Here is a 22,429-nt window from a genome sequence, read left to right as displayed (position 1 = left end):
GTTTCAGGGAAAGATAAGAGGTAACAGGGCATCTTTGCAAACATATCTAGTCTCAATTTATATGCCTCCACCTATACTGAAAAGATCAAGTACCATTTATTTACAGGGGGAGCAGAGCAAGGCAGAAGAAAGATGTTTTCCCAACTGACTCCCTTTCTACCTTTAATTTGGAGGAGTCTCTTCTCTTTGGGGATTTCCATTTTCCTTTCTCATTGCCTCATATTTTGTGGGTTAGAGATGGTAGACTGGGAGGCAATTAGAAATCTCAAGAGTGTAGCATAATAGGAAAATACAGAGTACCTACTAAGGCAGGTGGGACAAAAGCAGTGTTTTGGATTTGCTAGGGAAAACACAATAGAAAAAAAAAGTGTCTATGTACTAAATTTCATATTATTAAATGCAACAATATATTATTTATGCTATATACTAGAGGCCCGGTGCACGAAATTCGTGCACGGAGGGGGATTGTCCTTCAGCCCAGCCTGTACCCTCTCCAATCTGGGACCCCTCAAGGGATGTCTGACTGCCCGTTTAGGCCCGATCCCTGGGATCGGCCCTAAACAGGCAGTCGGACATCCCTTTCACAATCCAGGACTGCTGGCTCCCAACTGCTTGCCTGCCTGCCTTCCTGATTGCCCCTAACCGCTTCTGCCTGCCTCTCACAATCCAGGACTGCTGGCTCCAAACTGCTTGCCTGCCTGCCTTCCTGATTGTCCCTAACCGCTTCTGCCTGCCAGCCTGATCACCCCCTAATCACTCCGCTGCCAGCCTGTTTGCCCCCAACTTCCCTCCTCTGCCGGCCTGGTCACCCCTAACTGCCCTCTCCTGCAGGGTTGATCACCTCCAACTTCCCTCCCTTGCAGGCTTGGTCCCTCTCAACTGCCCTCCCTTGCAGGCCAGGTGCCTCCCAACTGCCCTCTCCTGCTGCTGTGGTGGCGATACTGTGTCCACATGGGGGCAGGATCTTTGACCACATCGGGGCAGCTATATTGTGTGTTTCAGTGATGATCAATCTGCATAGTACTCTTTTATTAGATAGGATAGAGGCCTGGTACAGGGGTGGGGGCCAGCTGGTTTGCCCTGAAGGGTGTCCCTGATCAGGGTGGGGTTCCCTTGGGGCGTGGGGCAGCCTAAGCGAGGGGCCTGTGGTGGTTTGCAGGCTGGCCACGCCCCCTGGCAACGCAAGCAGAGGCCCTGGTATCTGGAATTTATTTTCCTTCTACAATTGAAACTTTGTAGCCTGGAGCAGAGCCAAGCCTGGGGCTCCCTCCGAGGCCCGAAGCCATTTGTGTTGGGGTTATAATTGAAACTTTGTTGCCTTAAGCGGGTGGGCCCGGCCAGGGTGTGTGGAAAGCTTTGCTTCCCCTGTTGCCGGCAGCAACCCTGGCCTGCTCTCTCAAGCTCCATTCTGCTGCCATTTGTTTGAATTTGTTTACCTTCTATAATTGAAACTTTGTAGCTTGAGTGGAGGCTTAGGCCTGCAACAGCTGGCAGAAAGCTTGGCTTCCTCTGTTACCTAGGAAACCTTGCTCTCTGTGGCTGTAGCCATCTTGGTTTGGGTTAATTTGCATACTCGCTCTGATTGGATGGTGGGCGTGGCTTGTGGGTGTGTCGGAGGTATGGTCAATTTGCATATTTGTCTATTATTATATAGGATAAGTACATAGTGATATCTTTAAATAATATTATAGATTAAGTAGCATGGCTACATATTAAAATGAGGCAAACTTTATATTACTGTATTTAATGATGTAGTTATTAGACAATTACTTTAAACTCCTGTTAAAATCATGGCCTGGGGAGCTCTAAGGTCACATAATGCCAGCTGAAATGCTATTCCAGGATCTTCCGGAACAATTAGGCCTGTGTGCCAAGGGCATAGAGAAATGCTCATTATGGTGCACACTGTACAATGATGGTAAAAAGTCATCTTATTTTTACTACCTTATCAACGCAGCTGTTTAATTCTTCGCTTAGAGCTTCCTTTTCTTTCAGCAGTTTTTCATTGTAGCTTAGAACACTAGAAATTTTTTGCTGGAAGTTAGAGAGATCGGGACATCTGTGCAGCTGGAAGAGATAAACAAACGAGCCCTCCCCTCACATCTCATGCCGATATTTATAAAAAGGTATTTATAAACGGGGCATTTTCAGGGCTGCTGCTATTTCCCTATCTGTAGATATTTCAGAGGACACATAAACTCTTGGGGACTATAATTAACATTAACAAAATGTTCCCTGCTAGTTTCTCTCCATTCTCCAATGCACTGTTGAGATGTCTGTTCAGATAGACTCAACCAGACAGACATTGATAAATAATGGTCCTAGCTTTCTGTTTTACGTTCAGGGTAAAATAAATAACATACTGACATCCTGTCATCAATTTAACTTGTGCACATCTAGCACAATACATTTTCCTCATGCTTTCTTAAGTAAATCACTTTCAAAAATCTCAGTCAAGGTTACAGAATTGGTATGCACCAAGTACAATGTATTATCACAAGAACAAGGTGAAAGACAAAACGTTATTTTTTGGCTCGTTCCATATCCCTTCCCTTTGGGAAGATGCCCAAACCCACTTGCTTAGTAAAATGTTGCTGTGTGGACACTCTGGCTTCCTCCTCTCCACTTTATGGAATCAGGAAAACCAATGACTTTCTTGTTTCTTTTCAGCATCAGCCTTAGCACTACGGACTTTTTGGGCCAGATAGTTCTTTGCTGTGGGGTCTGCCCTGTGCCCTGTAGGGTCGTTAACAGCATGTCTGGCTTTACCAATCAGATCCCAGTAGCACCCTCCCCCTTCCCCACACATCAGTTATAAAAACCAAAAAACACCCCCAGACATCGCTAAACGCCCCAGGGTCGGGGAGCAACCTCCCCTCCCCCACCACTGCTTCGAAGAGACTGGTTTCTTACACTTCTTAACTCTTTTCCACAGTTCATGCATTTTCCATTTCCCTCCACTTCACTTGGCTTTCCAGTTTTCAATTCTTTATTATCATTATGATTTTATGGCCATCCTTCTACTTCCTCCCTTAAGTTCTTTTCCATTTAGCTTTAGGAATACTGTGACAAAATAGTCTTTGAGGGTTGACTTTGGCCTTCAACTGGCAACAAATCCAGCATACCTTACAAATCTAAACACGCCAGAAGGATGAAGGAAAATGTATTTTAAAGTACCTGGGCACTGGTTTAATGAAGGGCCTCTCTCCTTTGTTCACCGCCTTGCCTCCCCAACCCTGGACCCTCACAAAGCCTGCTAGTGAACAGCCTTGTGGCTTCTGCTGACGCTATTCATGTTTCTTTTCAGTGCAACAGTTAACAAAAGTGCTTTGTGAATGAGGAGTCATTATGTCCCATAGAGCAGCCCATGCTTTCCAGGTCCAAGCTGTATGGCTGACACCATTCCGCTCTGTGACCTAAAAGAGTGCCACAGAACAGCTTCCTGCCAAAGGGAGACAGGGCTCACTGTTTTTCCAGAGCACAATTTATGTCAACGCCTCTGTAAAATATGTGCAATAAAGAAGTGCGGAATGATGTCCTCATCAAGCTCTCTTACTCCCAGCTCTGCTCCTCTTCTCCTGATCTCTAGCTTAGCAAAGTCACAAAGCACACGTTTCCCCTGCTACGGATTTGGAACCCATCATTATCATCTTAGAGGTTGAACAACAGGCCGACTTTCAAAGGTAAAGGAGAAAAGTGTGCCCAGGTTAATTTGGATGAAGTTGGTAATAAGAGCTTTGGGATACTTATCCACCAGAGAAGGGCCCTGCAAGTTTTAACTTCTGCAATGTTTATGTGGACTGACAGCTTCTGTTATGGCAGAAGAGAGATGCTTTGCACAGTAGCATCTGACTTGAAAAGGTTCTGTTAAAGTCCCCATTAGGCAACAGTACTGTCCTAGGCATTATGAGGGACACAAATTCCCTGAGAGTTTTATAATTTTACTAGTGGCCCGGTGCACGAAATTCGTGCACATTAAAAGGGAATTAATTAGAGGAAATATTTTAATATTGCTATTTGCCCTTTCTCTATAATAGAAGTGTCAGAGATAAAAGAAAATTAGTAAAATGTATATGAAAATAATATATAAATCCTATCTAATAAAAGAGTAATATGCAAATTGACCATCACTCCAAGACACAAGATGGCCGCCACAAGATGGCCAGCAGGGGAGGGCAGTTGTGGGCAGTTAGGGGTGACCAGGCCAGCAGAGGAGAGCAGTTGGGGGTGACCAGGCTGGCAGAGGAGGGCAGTTGGGGGAGACCAGGCCAGCAAGGGAGGGCAGTTGGGGGGGACCCAGACCTGCAGGGGAGGGGAGTTGGGGGGGGACCAGATCTGCAAGGGAGGGCAGTTGGGGGGGGACCAGGCTTTCAGGGGAGGGCAATTGAGGGGGAACCAGGCCTGCAGGGGAGGGCAGTTGGGGGGGACCCAGGCCTGCAGGGGAGGGGAGTTGGGGGGGGACCAGATCTGCAAGGGAGGGCAGTTGGGGGGGGACCAGGCTTTCAGGGGAGGGCAATTGAGGGGGAACCAGGCCTGCAGGGGAGGGCAGTTGGGGGGGACCCAGGCCTGCAGGGGAGGGGAGTGGGGGGTCCAGATCTGCAAGGGAGGGTAGTTGGGGGGGACCAGGCCTTCAGGGGAGGGCAATTGAGGGGGGAACCAGGCCTGCAGGAGAGGGCAGTTGTGGGCGATCAGGCAAGCAGGCAGGGCAGTTAGGGGTGACTGGGCCAGAAGAGGAGGGTAGTTGGGGGAGACCAGATCAGCAGGGGAGGGCAGTTGGGGGGTACAAGGACTGCCGGGGAGGGCAGTTGGGGGGGCCAGGCCTGCAGGGGAGAGCAGTTGGGGGAACCAGGCCTGTAGGGGAGGGCAGTTGGGGTAGACCAGGCCTGCAGGGGAGAGCAGTTGGGGATGATCAGGCCAGCAGGGAGGGCAGTTAGGGGTGACCAGGCCAGCAGAGGAGGGCAGTTGGGGGAGACCAGGCCATCAGGGGAGGGTAGTTGGGGGGGGACAAGGCCTGCAGGGGTGGGCAGTTGGGGGGGTGACCAAGCCTGCAGGGGAGGACAGTTGGGGGGGGACCCAGGCCTGCAGGGGAGGGCAGTTGGGGGGGACCAGGCCTGCAGGGAAGGGCAGTTAGGGGTGACCAGACTGGCAGGGGAGGGCAGTTAGGGGTGACCAGGCCAGCAGAGGAGGGCAGTTAGGGGCAATCGGGCCAGCCGGGGAACAGTTAGGCGTCGATCAGGCTGGCAGGGGAGTGGTTAGGGGGTGATAAGGCTGGCAAGCAGAAGCGGTTAGGGGCAATCAGGCAGAGGCAGGCGAGCGGTTGGGAGCCAGCAGTCTTGGATTGTGAGAGGGATGTCCAACCGCCCGTTTAGGCCCGATCCCGGGATCGGGCCTAAACGGGCGGTTGGACATCCCTCAAGGGGTCCCAGATTGGAGAGGGTGCAGGCTGGGCTGAGGGACACCCCCCCCCCGCCCCGTGCACGAATTTCGTGCACCAGGCCTCTAGTTTATTAATAAACTGGGCAGGGACACACGCAGGCAGCATCACGTCCCTGGCCAGGGACGCAGGCAAGACGCACACAGGCAGTGCCACGTCCCAGGCCAGGGACGCACCTCTGCCGGGGCACCTCTGCTTCCGCCGGGGGCTGCCCCCGGGCTGGGCTGCGTGGAGGCCCCCCTGGTGATGGCAGTCCCCGTCCACCCGCTCCTGCTGTACATGCCTCCTGCTGATCGGTCATGATGTTATGGTGTCCCGGACAATTTGCATATTCCTCTTTTATTATATAGGATTAGGGAATCAAGACTGACAGGAGTCACTTAGAGGTCAACACGAACAGAACACTCAGTGGTAGGGACACCGTTATGCTCATAAAATGAGCAGATACAAGAGAGAATTTTATAACCTAAGGATGTCATAATGTTAAAGTAATCCATTTTGAAGTAAATTAAATAAAATGGAATGATGAAATTCTCCTATTATAAATCAGTTTTGCTCAAGCAGAAAGATTCCTGTACTCACTGAAAATTTCAGAATCTATAATAATAAAAGTATAATATGCAAATTGATGAACAACTGTACAGCAGAATGACCATCTGGACGACCATGCTATGACATGCACTGGCGCCAGGCCAGCCAAGGCAGGTGTGATGCGATTGGTCGGGGCCCCACCACTGCCCCATGATCGCCCTGCAGAGGGAGGCCCAGGCCACCCTCTGTGGGGCAATCGATGTGGGGGCTCTGCGACCGATCACCCCAAAGAGGGAGGCCCAGGCCACTGGCCAGCAACGCTGTGCCAGGTGTGTGGAGCTGGCCAGCAATCGCTCCGCAGAGGGAGGCCCAGGCCAGCCAAGCGATTGCACCCCACGCCTGTTGCCTGCAGAGGGAGGTGACTGGTGGTGGTGGAGGGGGTGCAGTGACACATAGATGGCAAGCAGTGGCAGCGGTGTGGGCGGGACCAGCTGTCGGCAGCTGGGGAAAGGAAAGCCCTGATAGGCCCTGATCACTGGCCAGGCCTAGGGACCATACCCGAGGTGTCCAAGATTGTGAGAGGGCGGAGGTTGGACTGAGGGACACTCCCCCGGCCCCTCTGCACTAATTTCGTGTACCAGGCCTCTAGTAAAGAATAAAATAGGACAATGTCCAGGATATAACTTTAAGGTAAACTCTCTTTTATACTTAAAATTAAGTCTTTGAAACTTGGAACTAGGCTCTGAAAGCCAGATTCATAAGTGAGACTGCATCCCTGATAATCCCCTAGAATTTACCCTTATGCCTGAGACGCCTCATACTTGCTGTGAGGAAAGGATAAGAAGGACCAACTTCGCCTGTGTCTCATGAATCTGGGTGGGTAGTTATTAAAGTTATAAGGAAAAAGTTACCTTCTTTTTAGACAAACTTCTATTACTTTTTCATCCGGTTTGGAGAAAGCAGAACATCAATTTCCTTAAACTGAAGTGGTTGTGATCATTCATAGCAACAGAATTTCAGTCTACGACATATGTAAGTTACAAACTAGAGCTAGAGATTTAGCAATAAAAGCCCTTAAAAATAGACTTGTATTGCAAGCCTTCAACTTCACCAAGCAATAAGCTAGTTGACAGGATTCATTCAAAAGGACATTTGGCGGCTGGCAAAGCCAGGCCGTCAGGTACATACTGTTCCACAAGGTTCCCCCGGACCGCTCCTAAGCAGCAGTCTTACCTGCTTCATTTTCTCCAGTTCATCTTTGAGAAGGAGGTTTTCCTGCTCCACAATATGTGTCTGTATTTTAACTTCAGAGAGTTCTGCCTCCAAAGAAGACACTAAAGTGGAGGACTAAGAAAAAAATTAAAAAGTTAAGTAACAGACACATTCATTTAGCCTGAGGAAACTTACGAGGCCACAAAAAGGCAGCGTTAGGGACTCACTAGCACAAATTCAATGGCACACTGTTTTGTTTTTAAATAAGGGAAGGTTTACGTAGAAAGTTACAGAGGAAGTAGAAGGACCCTTGGTGCTTAGGAGAAAGAGGGAGAGAGAGAGGTCTCTTGAGGGACAAAAGAGGAACAAACAGGAAAGAGGAGCGGATGTGCTCCAGAAAAGAGAGGAAGGGAGGGAGGGGGAGAGAGAGAGAGAGAGAGAAAGAAAGAGAGAGAGAGAGAGAGAGAGAGAGAGAGAGAGAGAGAGAGAGAGAGAGAATCAACGACACCGTTTTATGGCCATTCATCCTTACACTGAATGGAACTAACTGAACGATCTTTTAAAAGGTTCTCCTCTCAAAAGGCATGGACATGATTTTTAGGGTAGTTTTTGAAGATTTCCCCGCTGTAAAGTAACTCTCTCTCTCGGAGACATACTTGAGGCTATGAAGATCGTGTTTCTCCTTAAACTTTTGCTTATTAATTTTAGTGTCTACCAGTGGGTTTTGTCTACAATTACTACTCTGGTGTTTGCCTTCTAATGACTTTCTATTTTTTTCTACATTTATTTATTTATTTTTTAATTTTATTGATTTTTTACAGAGAGGAAGAGAGAGGGATAGAGAGTTAGAAACATCGATGAGAGAGATACATCGATCAGCTGCCTCTTGCACACCTCCTACTGGGGATGTGCCCGCAACCAAGGTACATGCCCTTGACCGGAATCGAACCCGGGACCTTTGAGTCCGCAGGCCGACGCTCTATCCACTGAGCCAAACCGGTTTCGGCATATTTTTTTCTACATTTATTAATTGGAATTCTACTCTAAGGAAGACAGTGTGTCTCCCCCCTTTATTTACTTACTCAGTTTTTTATATCGGTGTGGTCATATAGATATTTATTTTATCCTACGTTTATAAGCTTATTTATTTTATATTTTACTATGATTACTTTGTTGCTGAAATCGTTCCATCTTTGGCCTAAAGGAGTTTGGGCCCTGTGACCTTTCAACATGCCCCATTTTTTCTGAGCATTTTTTTCTTCCTGGCACGATGAAATATTCCAGGCTCATCTTGAATTTTCTTTGTCCTCCAGCCTTGGAATCCATCATTTTTCCAAGGAGCCCTGGTTCCTTTTATAGGAGAAAGGTGTTTAGAAACCAAGATCTGGGCCATCCATAAATACACATCTATATATCTCTATCTATTCATATGCCAGTATCACATTGTTTTCTTCTTAAATATATTTTATTGATTTTTCACAGAGAGGAAGGGAGAGGAATAGAGAGCTAGAAACATCGATGAGAGAGAAACATCGATCAGCTGCCTCCTGCACACTCCCTACTGGGGATGTGCCCGCAACCAAGGTACATGCCCTTGACCGGAATGGAATCTGGGACCCTTGAGTCTGCAGGCTGATGCTCTATCCACTGAGCTAAACTGATTAGGGCCACACTGTTTTCATTACTAAGACTTTATGTACAAGAAATGTAATACAGTATAAGCATTTCTTTTATTTGTTGGGATTTCCTCCACAAAGGCTGTGGGGTGGCTGCTGGCCATACCTGCACTTTACAGCGTTCCAGTTCCTCTTCCAGAGTAGACTTCTCCTCTTCCCACTCCTCAAACGTGCCGCGCCCTGGCTCCTTCTCCTGGCACAGCACTTCCGCCAGACGTTGATTAAGCTCTTGCAGTTCTCTCTGATTTTGAGAGTTCTTTTGGCTAAGTTCCATCTTTTCCAAATCCAACTGTTGGTTTTTGGTTTTTAATTCTGAAATCTAATTAAAATTGAAATAAGTTTTAAAAACTAGTTACCCTACTTCTGCTAAAAAACAGATTTAGAGACTAATTGGTTTTTCCCTCGATATGTAGATGAAGTTACACACACACTTAATAACAGAAGTAATACAGAGTAACTGTTACACATTCAGTCAGTTCAGAAGTGTGTGAGGAAGTGACAGATACTCAGTCCAAATCCACGCCACATGAGTAGCCATGGTTCACAGCTGGAAACATGTGTATCCCTCCAGATTGCTTTCTATGCATATAATAAAACCCGTATACTGTACACAGAGAGATTTCTTTTTTTATAACAAAAATTGGAATCATTTCAGATGTTTGGACAGCCTGTTTTCCTACTTACAGACCCATCTTTTAAGTCAGTGCATTCAAAAACCACCATATGCTATATATTTTAGTGGCTGTCGGGTATTCCAAGGATCAAGACATTGCATAATGCATTGAATTTTAATGATGAAGAAACAAAGCAATCTTTTGGAAAATTCACTTACACATGTTAGCATTTTGTATTTAGGATCTTTTATTTTTTTAGCAGTGGGGCTGTTGGGTTAGAAGGCAGGCATATACATTACTATTTTTATAGATATCCCCAAAACGTCTTTCTCGCAGTGCTACCAACTTAGAGTTCTACCAACTAGGTATGAGCACCTTCGTTTCCTCACCACCTCTTTTTTCTTGATGAAATCACTCTTTAATTTTTGCTAATCAGAAAAAAGAAACTCATTTAATTTGTACTCCCCTAATCACCAAGGAGGCTGACCATCTTTTTATTTGTTGTATTCTTATTTTTTTCTGTGACTTGACCATTCATATCGGTTATTCATTTTTCATCTGGGTTTTGCCATCTATGTATATAAAAGCCCACTGGAATGGTGGAACGACCAGAACGACCAGAACAACCAGTGGCTATGACACACACTGTGGCAGCTAACCAGCCTGATCCAGGCCCTGATCGCCCAGCTCCGCCCAGCCCCCGATTGGCCCCCAACACCCTGATTGGGGGCAGGGCTGGCCGCCAACTGCCCATGGCCCCCCACCGGCCTGACCCCACCTGTGCATGAATACGTGCACTGGGCCTCTAGTTTGTTTATAAGTGTACAAAATACATTTGGGACATTAATACCTTGTCTACCCTTTTCCCAGGATGCCCTTGACTACTGACTGTTTCAGACAGATTTTTAAGTGGCCTTTACCCACACAATTGCATGTTGTGAAATTGTACAAATTGGGCATTGACTGGCACAAGTTATCTAAATAAATCATAATTCTGTGAAAAGATACTGATTAATTGGTATTCTGTATCTGTGAAATTTTGTACTTAACTTTCTGCTTCCAATCCTGGTGAAAAAAGAGGAAGAAGCTAACAGTTGCAACTCTTTAATTTTTTCTAATCAGAAAAAAGAAACTCATTTAATTTTCTGAGGGATAAAACTAGTATGACATAGGTTTGGTTTTAGAAGTATCACCTCCCCATTCCCACTGACATAAAACTTGTATCAAGCACTCAGAGCCAAGAAATAATAATACATTATTAAACCCACAAAAAATAGAAACTTAAGAGTCATCATAAGTTCCATTTTGAATCTCTGAATTTACAACCTTACCACCACTAGCTATGTTATTCCAATAGCATATCCTATAAATCTGTAAATTTCAAATAAAAAAAAGAACATTTCAGACTCAAGTAACACTGGGAAGTATGAAATATCTCCTTACCTGTTTCTTTAAATTTTCAACCATCTGCTGAACTGCGGCTTTTTCCTGTTTTACAGTTTCTATATTTTGCCTAAAGGGACAATGAAAACATAACTTAAGAGTTAGGCTTTAAATGTTGAAGTAAAATAGTTTTAGTCCCTGCAAAAATGCCTTAAGAAAACGTAAGTATATGTCTTACCACATTTCTTCCTGAGATCCATTTAATTTCTCCAACTGCAGGTTAGAAATGCTATCTTCTTCACTTAGAGTAGTAATTTCATTTCTCAAAATAGAATTTTCTTCTTGAAGCTTCTCAGATTCATATCTGAAGCAGAGATTTGAAAAGTAGTTACAACAAGGCAGTCATCTGGAGTCTTTGGAAAATACTTTCTAGTAATTTCCAATGAAACAAGCATTTCATGCCAGTTAAAATGAGAAGTCTAAATTAGTAGTCTCTGTTCTTAGAAATCAAACTATAACATTTTGACTCATTTCTTATGGGAAGTAAGACTCTCACTAAGACATTAGGGAAGTGTGGCTAAAACACTTGCGCATGGAGACAGAGGGAGACGCAATGCCCACTCTGGTAGCTGATGGTGTCTGTGGCGAGCCTACTGCTTTGAGCAAATACCTTCCTTTATCTCAGTCTCCAGGCCTGCCTGCTGCCAATGGACAGACACCTTATTACTCATTTGTACTAGCTTTAGTTTTAGGCCCCAAGGTACCCAGAGAAAGAAAGTTCACTACATGAATAAAAGGGCCATGCTGAAATATACACCATGTTCACTTTGTGAATTTTTTTCCATTTCATTATATTCTGGTTTTTAGAACGGAAAATCATCTGAAGTAAGAAGAGGGAAAACTACATCCAGAATTAAATTATTTTGTTTCATATCATTAAGATATTTCAGACATGATGCAATCTTTTACACATTTTTTTACAAACCAAATTGGCTAGAACCGTGGTTGGCAAACTGCGGCTCACGAGCCACATGCGGCTCTTTGGCCCCTTGAGTGTGGCTCTTCCACAAAATACCACGGCCTGGGCGAGTCTATTTTGAAGAAGTGGTGTTAGAAGAAGTTTAAGTTTAAAAAATTTGGCTCTCAAAAGAAATTTCAATCGTTGTACTGTTGATATTTGGCTCTGTTGACTAATGAGTTTGCCGACCACTGGGCTAGAAGATATTGCAACGTATTTTATAAAGTCAAGTGAGCAGTGGTTCAAGTCTTTTTGTTGTTGTCTTTATTTTCAAGCACATTTATTAGAATCTGATAGCTTCTCAATTAAATTATATGTCCTAAGATAAGCTTCTGTTGTTTATGGAATATTGGCATGTATCTTCAAGGGGCATAAGGGAAAAAACTATAAGCTACAAAACACATTTATCCTATATTAGTATAAAAAGAGAGTTATCTACCAAGCAAGCTAATAATATACAAAAGGCATTCACTCTCATATAACATGTTTCATCAACATGAGGAAAATAACATTTAACAACAACAAAAATTCTACCCGTCCAAATGAAGGGCTAGAAAAGAGTTAAAGACTCGACACACACGGATGAGGCACGTGGTTAAACAGCAAACACGCTCCGTTATCAACTTTCACACGTCAGTGAATGACATTTATTTCCTACAGAGGAAGGGGGTGCCTCCTAGGCAAGGTTATTCTACTTGTTAAGGTGACAGAAGCAGAAGGAAGTCTAAAGCACTGCTCTCTTCTTGGAGACTAACAGGTTAGTGTCTCTAGGTACAGCAAGCAGCGGAAGTTAGATGTGGCCAGGTGCTCGGTGGGAGTCCGTGAATTTTAGAAGGTGCATACGTTACCTCAGAAGCTCAACTTTCTGCTGCATCTCACTGCACGTGATCTGCAAGTCATGCATCATTGCCTTCAGCTCTTCCTCCTTCCCTCCTTGAGCGGGGACATCTTTTTGCTTCACTAAATTAGTGACTCTCTCCCTCAACTTCCTAGTCAGCTCCTGCAGCTTTTGTTTCTCCAGTTCTAACTCCGCTATCACGGCCTGACGCTGGGAATGTCTGTGTTGGAGGCCTAGGAGGGTGGTGTTCTCCTCTATGATCACCTGGTTCTGTTCTCCAGGCTTTTCTCCGTGAGTCTGGATTGTTCTGTGCAGCCAGGCAATTTCACGTGCTTGTACTTTCCCCAGGATCTGCGTGTTCTCCTGCTCAAGGTACTGGTTTTCTTGATAATGTTCTATAACCCGGCATACATTCAAAGCCTTTGATGAAGGTGCTTCCAGTGTCTGACTGAGCACAAGCACCTTCCCGTCAGGCTCGGGCTTGGGGTTCAGGTCCTCTAACTGGGCTCCCCACAGGGAGGAGCAGCCACACTGGAGCGCTGCTCCTTCTTGCAGCCTCTCAATCGTGCCTTCAAGTCTCAAAACCACAACGTGCAGCTCCTCGTTTTCTCTTTTGACCTCATCGTAGCTCTTTTCCAGGCTGAGGAACGTGTCGGTCATTTCTTCGGCTCTCTTCAGCTCGTCCTGCAGGCGGAAAACCTCTGCAGCGAGCTCCTTGTTGTTTTCCAGGGCTTCCTCGTAGCGCGTCTCCAACGCGTACAGCTCTTCCTGGAGACCGTCGTTGTCTCTGCCCGCGTCTTCGTATAACAGCTTGTACTTGGGAGAAGCCTCGGCGATTCTCTCCAGCACACCTAGTTTCTTCTTTAGCACAGAAACATCGAACAGTAGGTCCTGCTTCTTCTCGGAAGCTCGATCGCAGTCTGCGCGTAAGACCATTAATTGTTCCTGCAGTTGAGAAATCTGATTCTTCAGGTCCCAGGTCTCAGTCCTGGTCTCGTCACTGTTTTCAAGCTCGGAAAAACTCCCCAGGGACGCTTCAGACGCCTCCACTCTGACCTCCTGTCTCTGAACAGAGCTCGTCCCTGTGCTTCCCAGGTCCCGGGCCTCATCGCCTTGCAGGTCGCTCAGGACGCGCCGCCTGGGGACACCGCCTGCTTGCTTCCCTCGGTTTTGCAGTAAACATGGCTCCGTTTGTTCCACAGAATTTCCGAAAAGCCCACTGGTTGCCTCCTCTAAGCAAGACGACAGGACGGACCCTGGCTCTAATTTCTGCAGCCTCTGTTGCAATCTAGAGATTTCAGCAGCCATCTTCACGTTTTCCTTCACTGCCTGTTCGTGAGCTCTCTGCAGGCTCAGGAGGACATCTCCATTCTCTTCCAACAGCTGCTCTCCTTGCTGGAGCAGGGACAGGGCTCCACTTCCTTCTGCCTCCTCCCCTCCCGTTTCCTGGCCGCCATTCTGAAGCCTGGAGGGAGGAGATGCCACCTGCTGCATCTCCTTAATTTTATTCTGAAGCCGGGCGATTTCTGTGCTCAGCTCAGCTCTGTCTCGATCTGCTTTCTCACAGGCCACTCTGTGGACGCTCTCCATGGCCAGAAGCTTGGACATCATTTCCTGCCTCTCCTGGTCACGTTCCATTTCCAGCCTTTCCAGCCGCTGGTTGGCCAGCTGCTCCGAGATGCCCGCCTGGCACAGGGCCTGCTCGCGGTCCTTCAGCTCTCTCTCGTGACTGCGTTTCAGCTCCAGGATCTGGTTGGACAGTAGGCTTTGCTGCCTTTCAGACACCTTTCTCAGGTCTTCCAGGTCTTTGAGTAGCTGCTCTCTCTCACCAACCATACTGTTCAGGTGTTCTTTGTATGTTTTCTCCAGCATCTCTCTCTCCTGGGTCAAGACCAGGGACGTCGCTTTCTCTCTCTGCAGAGTCTCCTTCAGCTGCTCCTGGGCCTCGGCACACTCCTGCGTGAGCTCGTCCTTCTCAAACTGCCACTGAGACCTCTCCTCGCGCTGCTGTTCCAGGAGCTCCCTCAGCTCTTGGCGCAGGTGCCTCTCCAGGCTCTGCAGAGCACTTTCACACCTCTCAGTGACTTTCTGACAGTCGGCCTGACACTGGGCTTCTATCTGACAGGTTCTTCTAGTACACTCAGTTTCCATTTTTCCCCTAAATGTGGTCAACATACAGCATTACTGAAACTGCCATCAACTCCACAAGCAAACAAACAAACAAAACATTTCCCACGCACAGGAGAAGCTGCCAAGCAAACGATTTCAATGCGTTCTAGAAATAGTTTTCACTTCTCCCTCTGTGATTCATTTATACTGAGAAGGGGTGTCATTTCTGAGAGCCAAGACCAGCAGCCATAATGGAAAAGACTCAGTGCTCTCTGCATTTACAAGAAAAATTTAGAAAGAAAAACAATTCTTTGGCATTCTCCTGGATGCCTTTGCTTTTAGATTTTTAACTAAACACTTCAACTGATATTTCACGGTAAATGATCAAATGCATGTATAGCCCCCTAACTTGGGAAATATAAATTTTTTTCTTTTTAATTAAGTATGCATTGAAGGATAATAATCACATAAACCACAAGTATTACAGTCCCTTATGATTTTGCCTCGTATTTAATGAAGTAGCACTGAGGTCATCAGAGTATGAAGCGCCAAAGGCCTCATGTGTACCTGAGAGTTCACATGAGTAAGGTAAGCACACAGTAGAGTTTCATAACTCTGGGAGGAAATGTGACTTTGCCCAGAATGTAGTTTATAAATAGCCTTTCTCAGAAAACAACAGGACTGAACGAGGAAGGACCCACATTTGCAATAATCTTATCCTTATCTGTGACCTTAAAATATACAAGTCTGAGCTCTGGTCGGGTGGCTCAGTTGGTTGGAGCATCGTCCTGTACACCAAAAGGTTGCAGGTTCGATTCCTGGTCAGGGCACATACCTAGGTTGTGGGTTTGATCTCCAGTCAGGGTGCATATGGGAGGCAACCAATTGATGTTTCTCTCTCACATCGACATCTCTCTCTCTGTCCTTCCCTCTCCCTCTCTAAAAATCAATAAAAACATATCCTTGAGTGAGGATTAAAAAAAGAAATACAAGTTTGTCACCAAGCATACTTTCCCCTTTTAAAAGAAAAACAGTTTCAATAACCTCAAGACGGTTTATGGCTGAACAATGGCAAAACAAGTTGAAAAACTGAAAAAGTGTTTCAAGGGGCTATTATGCCTTCTGATTTACTAGAGTCTCCTTCTCCGACTAGAACTTCTGGTGCCTGGGACGGACAGCACCCCAGGTTGCTCCACTTCCCCCATTTTCTTACCTTTCCTCCTGGAATTCCCTTTGGTGTTTTTCCAAGAGCTCTTTTCGCAACTCCTCCTTCTCGAGGGTGTGCTTCTCCGCCAGGCTTTGCAGCTGCTCCTGGTAGAATTGCTCGAGTTCCTGAGTCAAGCCCCTCACCTTCTCTTCTGTCCAAGCACCACTGTGAAGAAGTCCCTCCCTCTCTCGGGCGAAGCTCTCCTCAGCCTGCTCCAGTCTGTCCTTGAGCTCTGCCTCATGTTCCAGCCTCAGCGTCTCCTGCAGGAGGGTCTTTTCCTCATCCCACCTCAGCTGCAGTTGTTTCTTCTCCTCCTCGTGTTTGCAGTTAGTCGTATGTTGTGCCTCCTGGAGCACCACTGCCTGGCCCTGGAGTTCTGCAATTTCATGTTTAAGGTCACTTATTTGTTGCTCCAGGATGTGCACTTCATTCTCACACTTTTGCCTCATGTTCTCCTGCTCCTTTTCACAGGCAGCCTTGGTTTCGTCTAGCTGCTTTTCATAATGGTGCACCTAAAGTCAGAAAGCAAAACCACCACAATGTTACTCAGCTCCAGGCCGCGGAGATGTGATGGGGCAGAATTACTTTCTTTCCTACAATGCATTCCTCAGCATTCCCATTTTGTTTTAAAGTAACAATTCAAAAACGCATTAAATAAGATATATTTAAATCAGGCATGGGTTTGCTTTCCTTTATTTTAACTTGGCTGAATTGTATTAGTTTCTGAACAACTCTATTAAAACTGACTAGACCATCCCATGGATACCATTGGTCATCCCAGGCATCCTTTCCTACCGTGAACTTAGGGGCTTAACATACTTAATTAAATTCATATATTTATTGAACACCTATCAGGCACTCTGCAAGCCTTGTGGGGACACAAAGGTGGGTAAGACATAGTCCCTGCCATAAAGGAGAAACCGGTCTAGACATGGTTATGACAAACACAGAGAATTGTACTACGAGACAGAATAAAAAAAATATATATATAAAAGGTATAGAAGAAAGAGCTACAATGTAACCAGGGGATTCAAAGGAGGGAAAAAGCACCTTTGGTGGGGGGAATTCAGGAATGGGTTCAGCAAGAGGAAAACATTTGATATAAACTCCGAAGGGTAAGTAGACTTTCAAGAGAGAGAGAAATAGCATAGCATGTAATAGCATGAGCAAAAGAGCACAGTCTGATGAAAAACAGAAAACAACCTGGTTTGACTGAAGGATAGGATAACTCCAAGGAATGGTAAAAGAGAAAAATGAAAAAATAAGTTGAAGCGACAAGCTTAAGGAAGGGTTTTGGAGGCCAATATTCCGAACTTGTACATAATTTAAGAAATAATGTTACAGTAAAGGGCTTTTTTTGGTTTGTTTTATGAAGACATTTTTTAACAAGTTGAAAATGTAATGGCCTTCGAGTTCTATGCTTGCAGGAAAATGAAGATCTTACATTTTGGAGAAACTCTGAGGAAAAGATCTCACCTTTGGCCTATGAAACCATCCTGAGGAACTGGGTTCCCGGTAGCCACCAAGATACAAGAGAAAATATATAGAAAATGCTGCTGTATGAGAACAAAGAACTAAGAATCTACTACATGCAAAAGCCTAGCAAAGAAATTAGAGAACAGGATTGGTAAGGACTTACTTTGTCTTCAAGCTCCAGTCTTAGGTGACACAAGTCCCTCTGATGGTGTTCTTTCATCTGCTCGATGACCAGCTCTGCCTCGAGGCTCATATTCAGTGGATTGCAGTCTTCAGAACCAAGCCCTGAAAATACATGAGATCTACTGACCCTGATCTTTCAGTAACACAGCTGGCACCAGAGGAGGGATATCCATTGAATAAAAGAATCATTTTAGCGTAAATTGCCACAGATGAGATCTACTAGGAAACCATAGAAGGCAAGAGAAGTCTCTTCTGTTTTTGAGCATCAGGGAAAACAAGAGAAACAGGAAGGTGAGCAGATTCTGTCATGTTCAGTCAACGCACCAAACCTTACAGAATCCATCTTTTTGGACAGTAGGTGGGGAGTAGATGTGGAAACTCTTTATTAAACAGGATTGCCTCCTAACAAAAATGCTGTGGACTGAAGTAGTTTGGTCAAATCAACCAGCCTTCTATCCATCCAACAAATACCGAGTAACAAATTAGGTAGGGACAGAGGTCCAAGATGGTGGCAGAGTAGATGGAAGGTACATGGACCTTTTCCCAGGACTAAACTGGAATTAAAATTAAAATATAGAACAATCAACCTGAATAACCAAACGAAGACTATTTGAACAGAAGTCTTATAACCAAGGATTTACACTGGTAGAAAGGGCGGAAACATGAAAAGGCCTGGCCCTATTCCCAAGGGCTGCAGCTGAGAATCTGGTGGGATATCTCAGCTGCAAAGGTTCCCCTTGAGAGCACCAGAGCCAGCAAGAGGCATCCACATAACATCTGGCTGTGAAAAGCAGGAGGGATTCTGTCCACCAGGAAGAGACAGGAGTCTTCTACTAGGGACACAGGTGCCCTCCTAAAGGGACAACACACAAAATTTCGTTTGCAGCCACTCAACCTGGGCTCAGGTGGAGGGAGGGCAGAGCATACTAAAATCATGTGAGGAGAGATGGGGGTTTGTGGCTCTGAGGAAAGAGATGATGGGAGAGTTTCCAGGATTCCTGTACTGAGTCACTTTTCCACAATGCCATCTTTCCACTTTTCCATCTTTCTTGGGTGGAGCATGCCACTCCATACAAACAGAGAATCTTAAAAGCAGCAAGAGAAAGACAGTTATCTACAAAGAAGCTCCCATAAGACTCAGGTTATTTCTCAATAGAAATATTTCAGGCCAGAGGGCAATGTCATGAAATATTCAAAGCGATGAAAAGCAAGGACCTACAACCAAGACTATTTTACCCAGCAAAGCTATCATTTAAAATTGAAAGAGAAATAAAGAGTTTCCCAGACAAGAAAAGGCTAAAGGAGTTCATTACCACCAAACCAGTATTACAAGAAATGTTAAAGGGTCTTCATTGTTAAGAAGAAGAACAATAACAACAGAGGAACACAGTTATAATGAATAAAATTAAAATGACAATACATATGTACCTATCAATATTCACTTTAAATGTAAATGGCTTAAATGTTCCAATCAAAAGATATAGGGTAGCTGAATGGATAAGAAAACAAGACCCATATATATGCTGTCTATAAGAGACCCACCTCAGAATGAAAGATATACACAGACTAAAAGTAAAAGAATGGAAAAGATATTTCATGCAAATGGAAATGCAAGGAAAGCTGGGATAGCAATACAGATTTTAAAAACAAAGGCTATACTAAAAGACAAAGAAGGACAAATACGGCGTAGATTGGGAACACAGATATAGGAAGTCTGGGGGAACTTTTCTCAACTCAACTGCATGAGTTCACCTCTGCAACGGCCCAGGATGATGACTAAGAGGGACATTGAAATGTAAAGTGTTAAGTTGGGGGCTGAACTAGTAAATAGACAAAATGATTATAGCTAATATTATGTAGAAATCTTTTCAGGCAGGGGACTCAAAAGTGTTTTTCAGCCCTAGCCAGTTTGGATCCCGGGTTTAATTCTGGTCAAGGGCTTGGTTGCAGGCTCCAGCCCGTCAGTGCACATGTAGAAGGCATCCAATCGATATGTTTCTCTCTCTCTCTGTCTCTTCCCCTGCCTTCCACTCGCTCTAAAAATCAATGAAAAATTCTTGAGTGAGGATTAACCAAAAAAATAAAAAGAAAAAATGTTTTTCATGTGAGTGTACACAGGCAGAAGGGAGAAAGGGCATAAATCTTGCATCTAGAATTGACAGTCTTGCTTTGAGCTGTTTTGCTTCAATATGTCATGGCATATCCTCAACTGGCGAGTGATAGTGCAAGTTACGTACCCATGAGAGCCCCCAACACTTGGTCACCTATGGAAAAGTCCAGAAAAGCTTCTGAAATGTGTCATATTATCAGTTGGGCTCCACCCTTACAATACAGTAAAGCTACAGATTGAGAATCAGAAGAAAGGTCTTAAGGCTTCTTTTTGTCTCTTCCTCCATCCCTTATTTATTCTAGAATAAATAGGTGAGGAGAAGAATAACTCTTATAAGGACCTGTACTCCTTTAACAACTATTAGTGGGCAAAAGTATTTATAACAGGAGAGTTTATTATGAGCCCTTTAGGCAATTCCAACTCAACACACTGGAAGAGGCAGAAGATCAGGAAGGAGCAAAAGAGTTGATAATAAATAGAGGAAGGCTCCCTAGCCTTCCCACTCAAAATCTTCCTCAAAGGCACAGACAACCAACACATTTATTTTATTTGTTGTTTTGCAGAGGCAATACAGACATTTAGCCAGCATAAGAAAACCAAATTCTGTGATCTCTGGCGCCCCCCCCCCCCCTTCTGCCCCACTCCCCCCCCCCCCCCCGCCGTGCAAAAAAAAAAAAAAATCATTGTCATACCAGTTATTCACTCTTTTAGAAAGGGAGAATTCAGCAATAGTTCAGTGTCTGAATTCTAATACTCCCAAGGCCTGGATTCTCAGACTTGTAGCCAGTTTCTTTTTTTAAACAAAGCAAATATCTTTGTGGTTTGATTTTCCCATTCCTTGGTTGTTGCATATCAAAATTAGATAGAAATATTCTCATAGAGACTTCAAGAATGAATGAAAACACAGACCGCAAGTGAAATAGCTCAAGAAAATAGTATTGCCAAAGTCTTTTTCTGTTGTTATTGTTGCCAAAGTTTGTCTATTCTACATTCAGCCATGGTTCTAAAAGGAAAGTCAAAGGCAGAGGCTCTGAAAAGATGGTGTCTGAATGGCTTACCCTGGTCAGGCTCAAGGTAACCACTGTTAACACCAAGCTCTTCTGACAGTGTGTCCTTCAAGGGAAGTCTGGAAACTTTGCCTTGTGTACGATATTCTTCCAGCTCAGACTGGAGTTCATCCACTTGGTCTTGTAATACCTGGAGTTTAAAAACCAACATGAGTATTGGATGTGACACCAAGCAACAAAAGAAAGAACAGATAAATTGGACATCACCAAAAGAAAAAAACTTTTGTGCTTCAAAGGATACCATCAAGAAAATAAAAAAAGAAAAAAACCCTAGAGAATGGGAGAAAAGTTTTTGCAAATTACATAAGGGACTTGCAACTTGAATATATAAAGAACTATTAAAACTCAACACTAAAAAGACAAATAACTCATTTAATTATTAGGCAAAGGATCTAAATAGATATTTCTCTAAAGAGGATATACCAATAAGCAAATGAAAAGACACTCAACATCATTAGCCATCAGGGAAATGCAAATCAAACCCACAGTGAGATACTGCTTCAGAGCTGCTAGAAAGGCTATAATAAAAGAAGACATACAATAGTAACTACTGGCCAAGTTGTAGAGATGGAACTCTCATACTGGTGGAAATGTAAAATGGTGCAAACCCATTGGAAAAGGTTTGGCACTCCCTTAAAAGGTTAAACATATAGTCATCGTATGACCCAGCAATTCCATTCCTCAGTATATACCCAAGAGAAATGAAAGCATATATCCACACAAAAACTTGCACACAAGCATTCACATCAGCATTATACACAATCTTCAAAACAATCCAAATGTTCATCAATTAATGAATCTATACTAATAAAAGGGTAATATGCTAATTAGACCAGACATCTTCCAGATGTGTCCTTTCAGACAAAGCCACAGTGGCGGGGGGGTGAGGCAGAGGCAGTTAAGGGTGATCAGGCCAGCAGGGGAGGGCAGTTAGGGGGTGATCAGGCTGGCAGGGGAGGGCAGTTAGGGGCGATTAGGCTGGCAGGGGAGCAGTTAGGGGCGATCAGGTAGGCAGGCAGGCAGGCAAGCGGTTAGGAGCCAGTGGTCCCAGATTGGAGAGGGTGCAGGCTGGGCTGAAGGTCCCCTCCCCTCCCCCCCACCTCCTGTGCATGAATTTTGTGCACCAGGCCTCTAGTGGATAAATAAAATCTGGTACAGTCATATAATGGAATATTATTCAGCAACTGAAAGAAATGAAGTACTGATACATGCTACAACATGGGTGGACCTTGAAAACATTATGCTAAATGAAGCAAGCCAGATACAAAGGACCATGTATTGTATAATTCCATTTCTATGCAATGTAAAGAACAGGCAAATCTATAGAGAGAGAAAGTAGGTGATTAGTTGCCAGGGCTGGGGTCATGAGAGAAAGTATAATAAAGTGGAGTAAGAGTTTCTTTTTGTGTGATGAAATGTTCTAAAATGGATTAAGGTAATGGGTTGCACAATTCTGTGAATATGCTAAAAATGTGATTTGTACACCTCAAATGGGTGAAGTGTATAGTTATGAAAGCTTTAAAAAAATAGAGAAGTGGATGGATTTGGAGGTAGAACTGACAGAACTGATG

The 22,429-nt window shown here is 44.7% G+C and overlaps 1 protein-coding gene and 1 long non-coding RNA gene across 2 annotated transcripts in view; one reads left to right on the top strand and one right to left on the bottom strand.

Annotated features, from left to right (window-relative positions):
• NIN (ninein) overlaps positions 1-22,429 on the bottom strand; it is a 97,334-nt gene that overhangs the window by 17,417 nt on the left and 57,488 nt on the right. Inside the window, exons 16-24 of the mRNA XM_054716079.1 lie at positions 20,850-20,988; positions 17,662-17,783; positions 16,029-16,534; positions 12,717-14,864; positions 11,089-11,214; positions 10,911-10,980; positions 8,960-9,172; positions 7,199-7,312; positions 1,945-2,067 (exon numbers count right to left, since the gene is read on the bottom strand). Coding sequence (XP_054572054.1) covers positions 1,945-2,067; positions 7,199-7,312; positions 8,960-9,172; positions 10,911-10,980; positions 11,089-11,214; positions 12,717-14,864; positions 16,029-16,534; positions 17,662-17,783; positions 20,850-20,988 — 3,561 coding nt within the window. The remainder of the gene's footprint in view (positions 1-1,944; positions 2,068-7,198; positions 7,313-8,959; positions 9,173-10,910; positions 10,981-11,088; positions 11,215-12,716; positions 14,865-16,028; positions 16,535-17,661; positions 17,784-20,849; positions 20,989-22,429) is intronic.
• LOC129149134 (uncharacterized) lies at positions 8-3,518 on the top strand. The gene is made up of 3 exons (XR_008556100.1): positions 8-20; positions 1,999-2,126; positions 3,308-3,518. It is a non-coding gene; the product is annotated as an uncharacterized LOC129149134 (long non-coding RNA).

This window comes from Eptesicus fuscus, chromosome 5, assembly GCF_027574615.1.
Source record: "Eptesicus fuscus isolate TK198812 chromosome 5, DD_ASM_mEF_20220401, whole genome shotgun sequence".
Taxonomy (NCBI): Eukaryota; Metazoa; Chordata; class Mammalia; order Chiroptera; family Vespertilionidae; genus Eptesicus; species Eptesicus fuscus.
The sequence above is the reverse complement of the archived record's forward strand: the minus strand, read 5'-3'. Positions and strand labels throughout refer to the sequence as shown.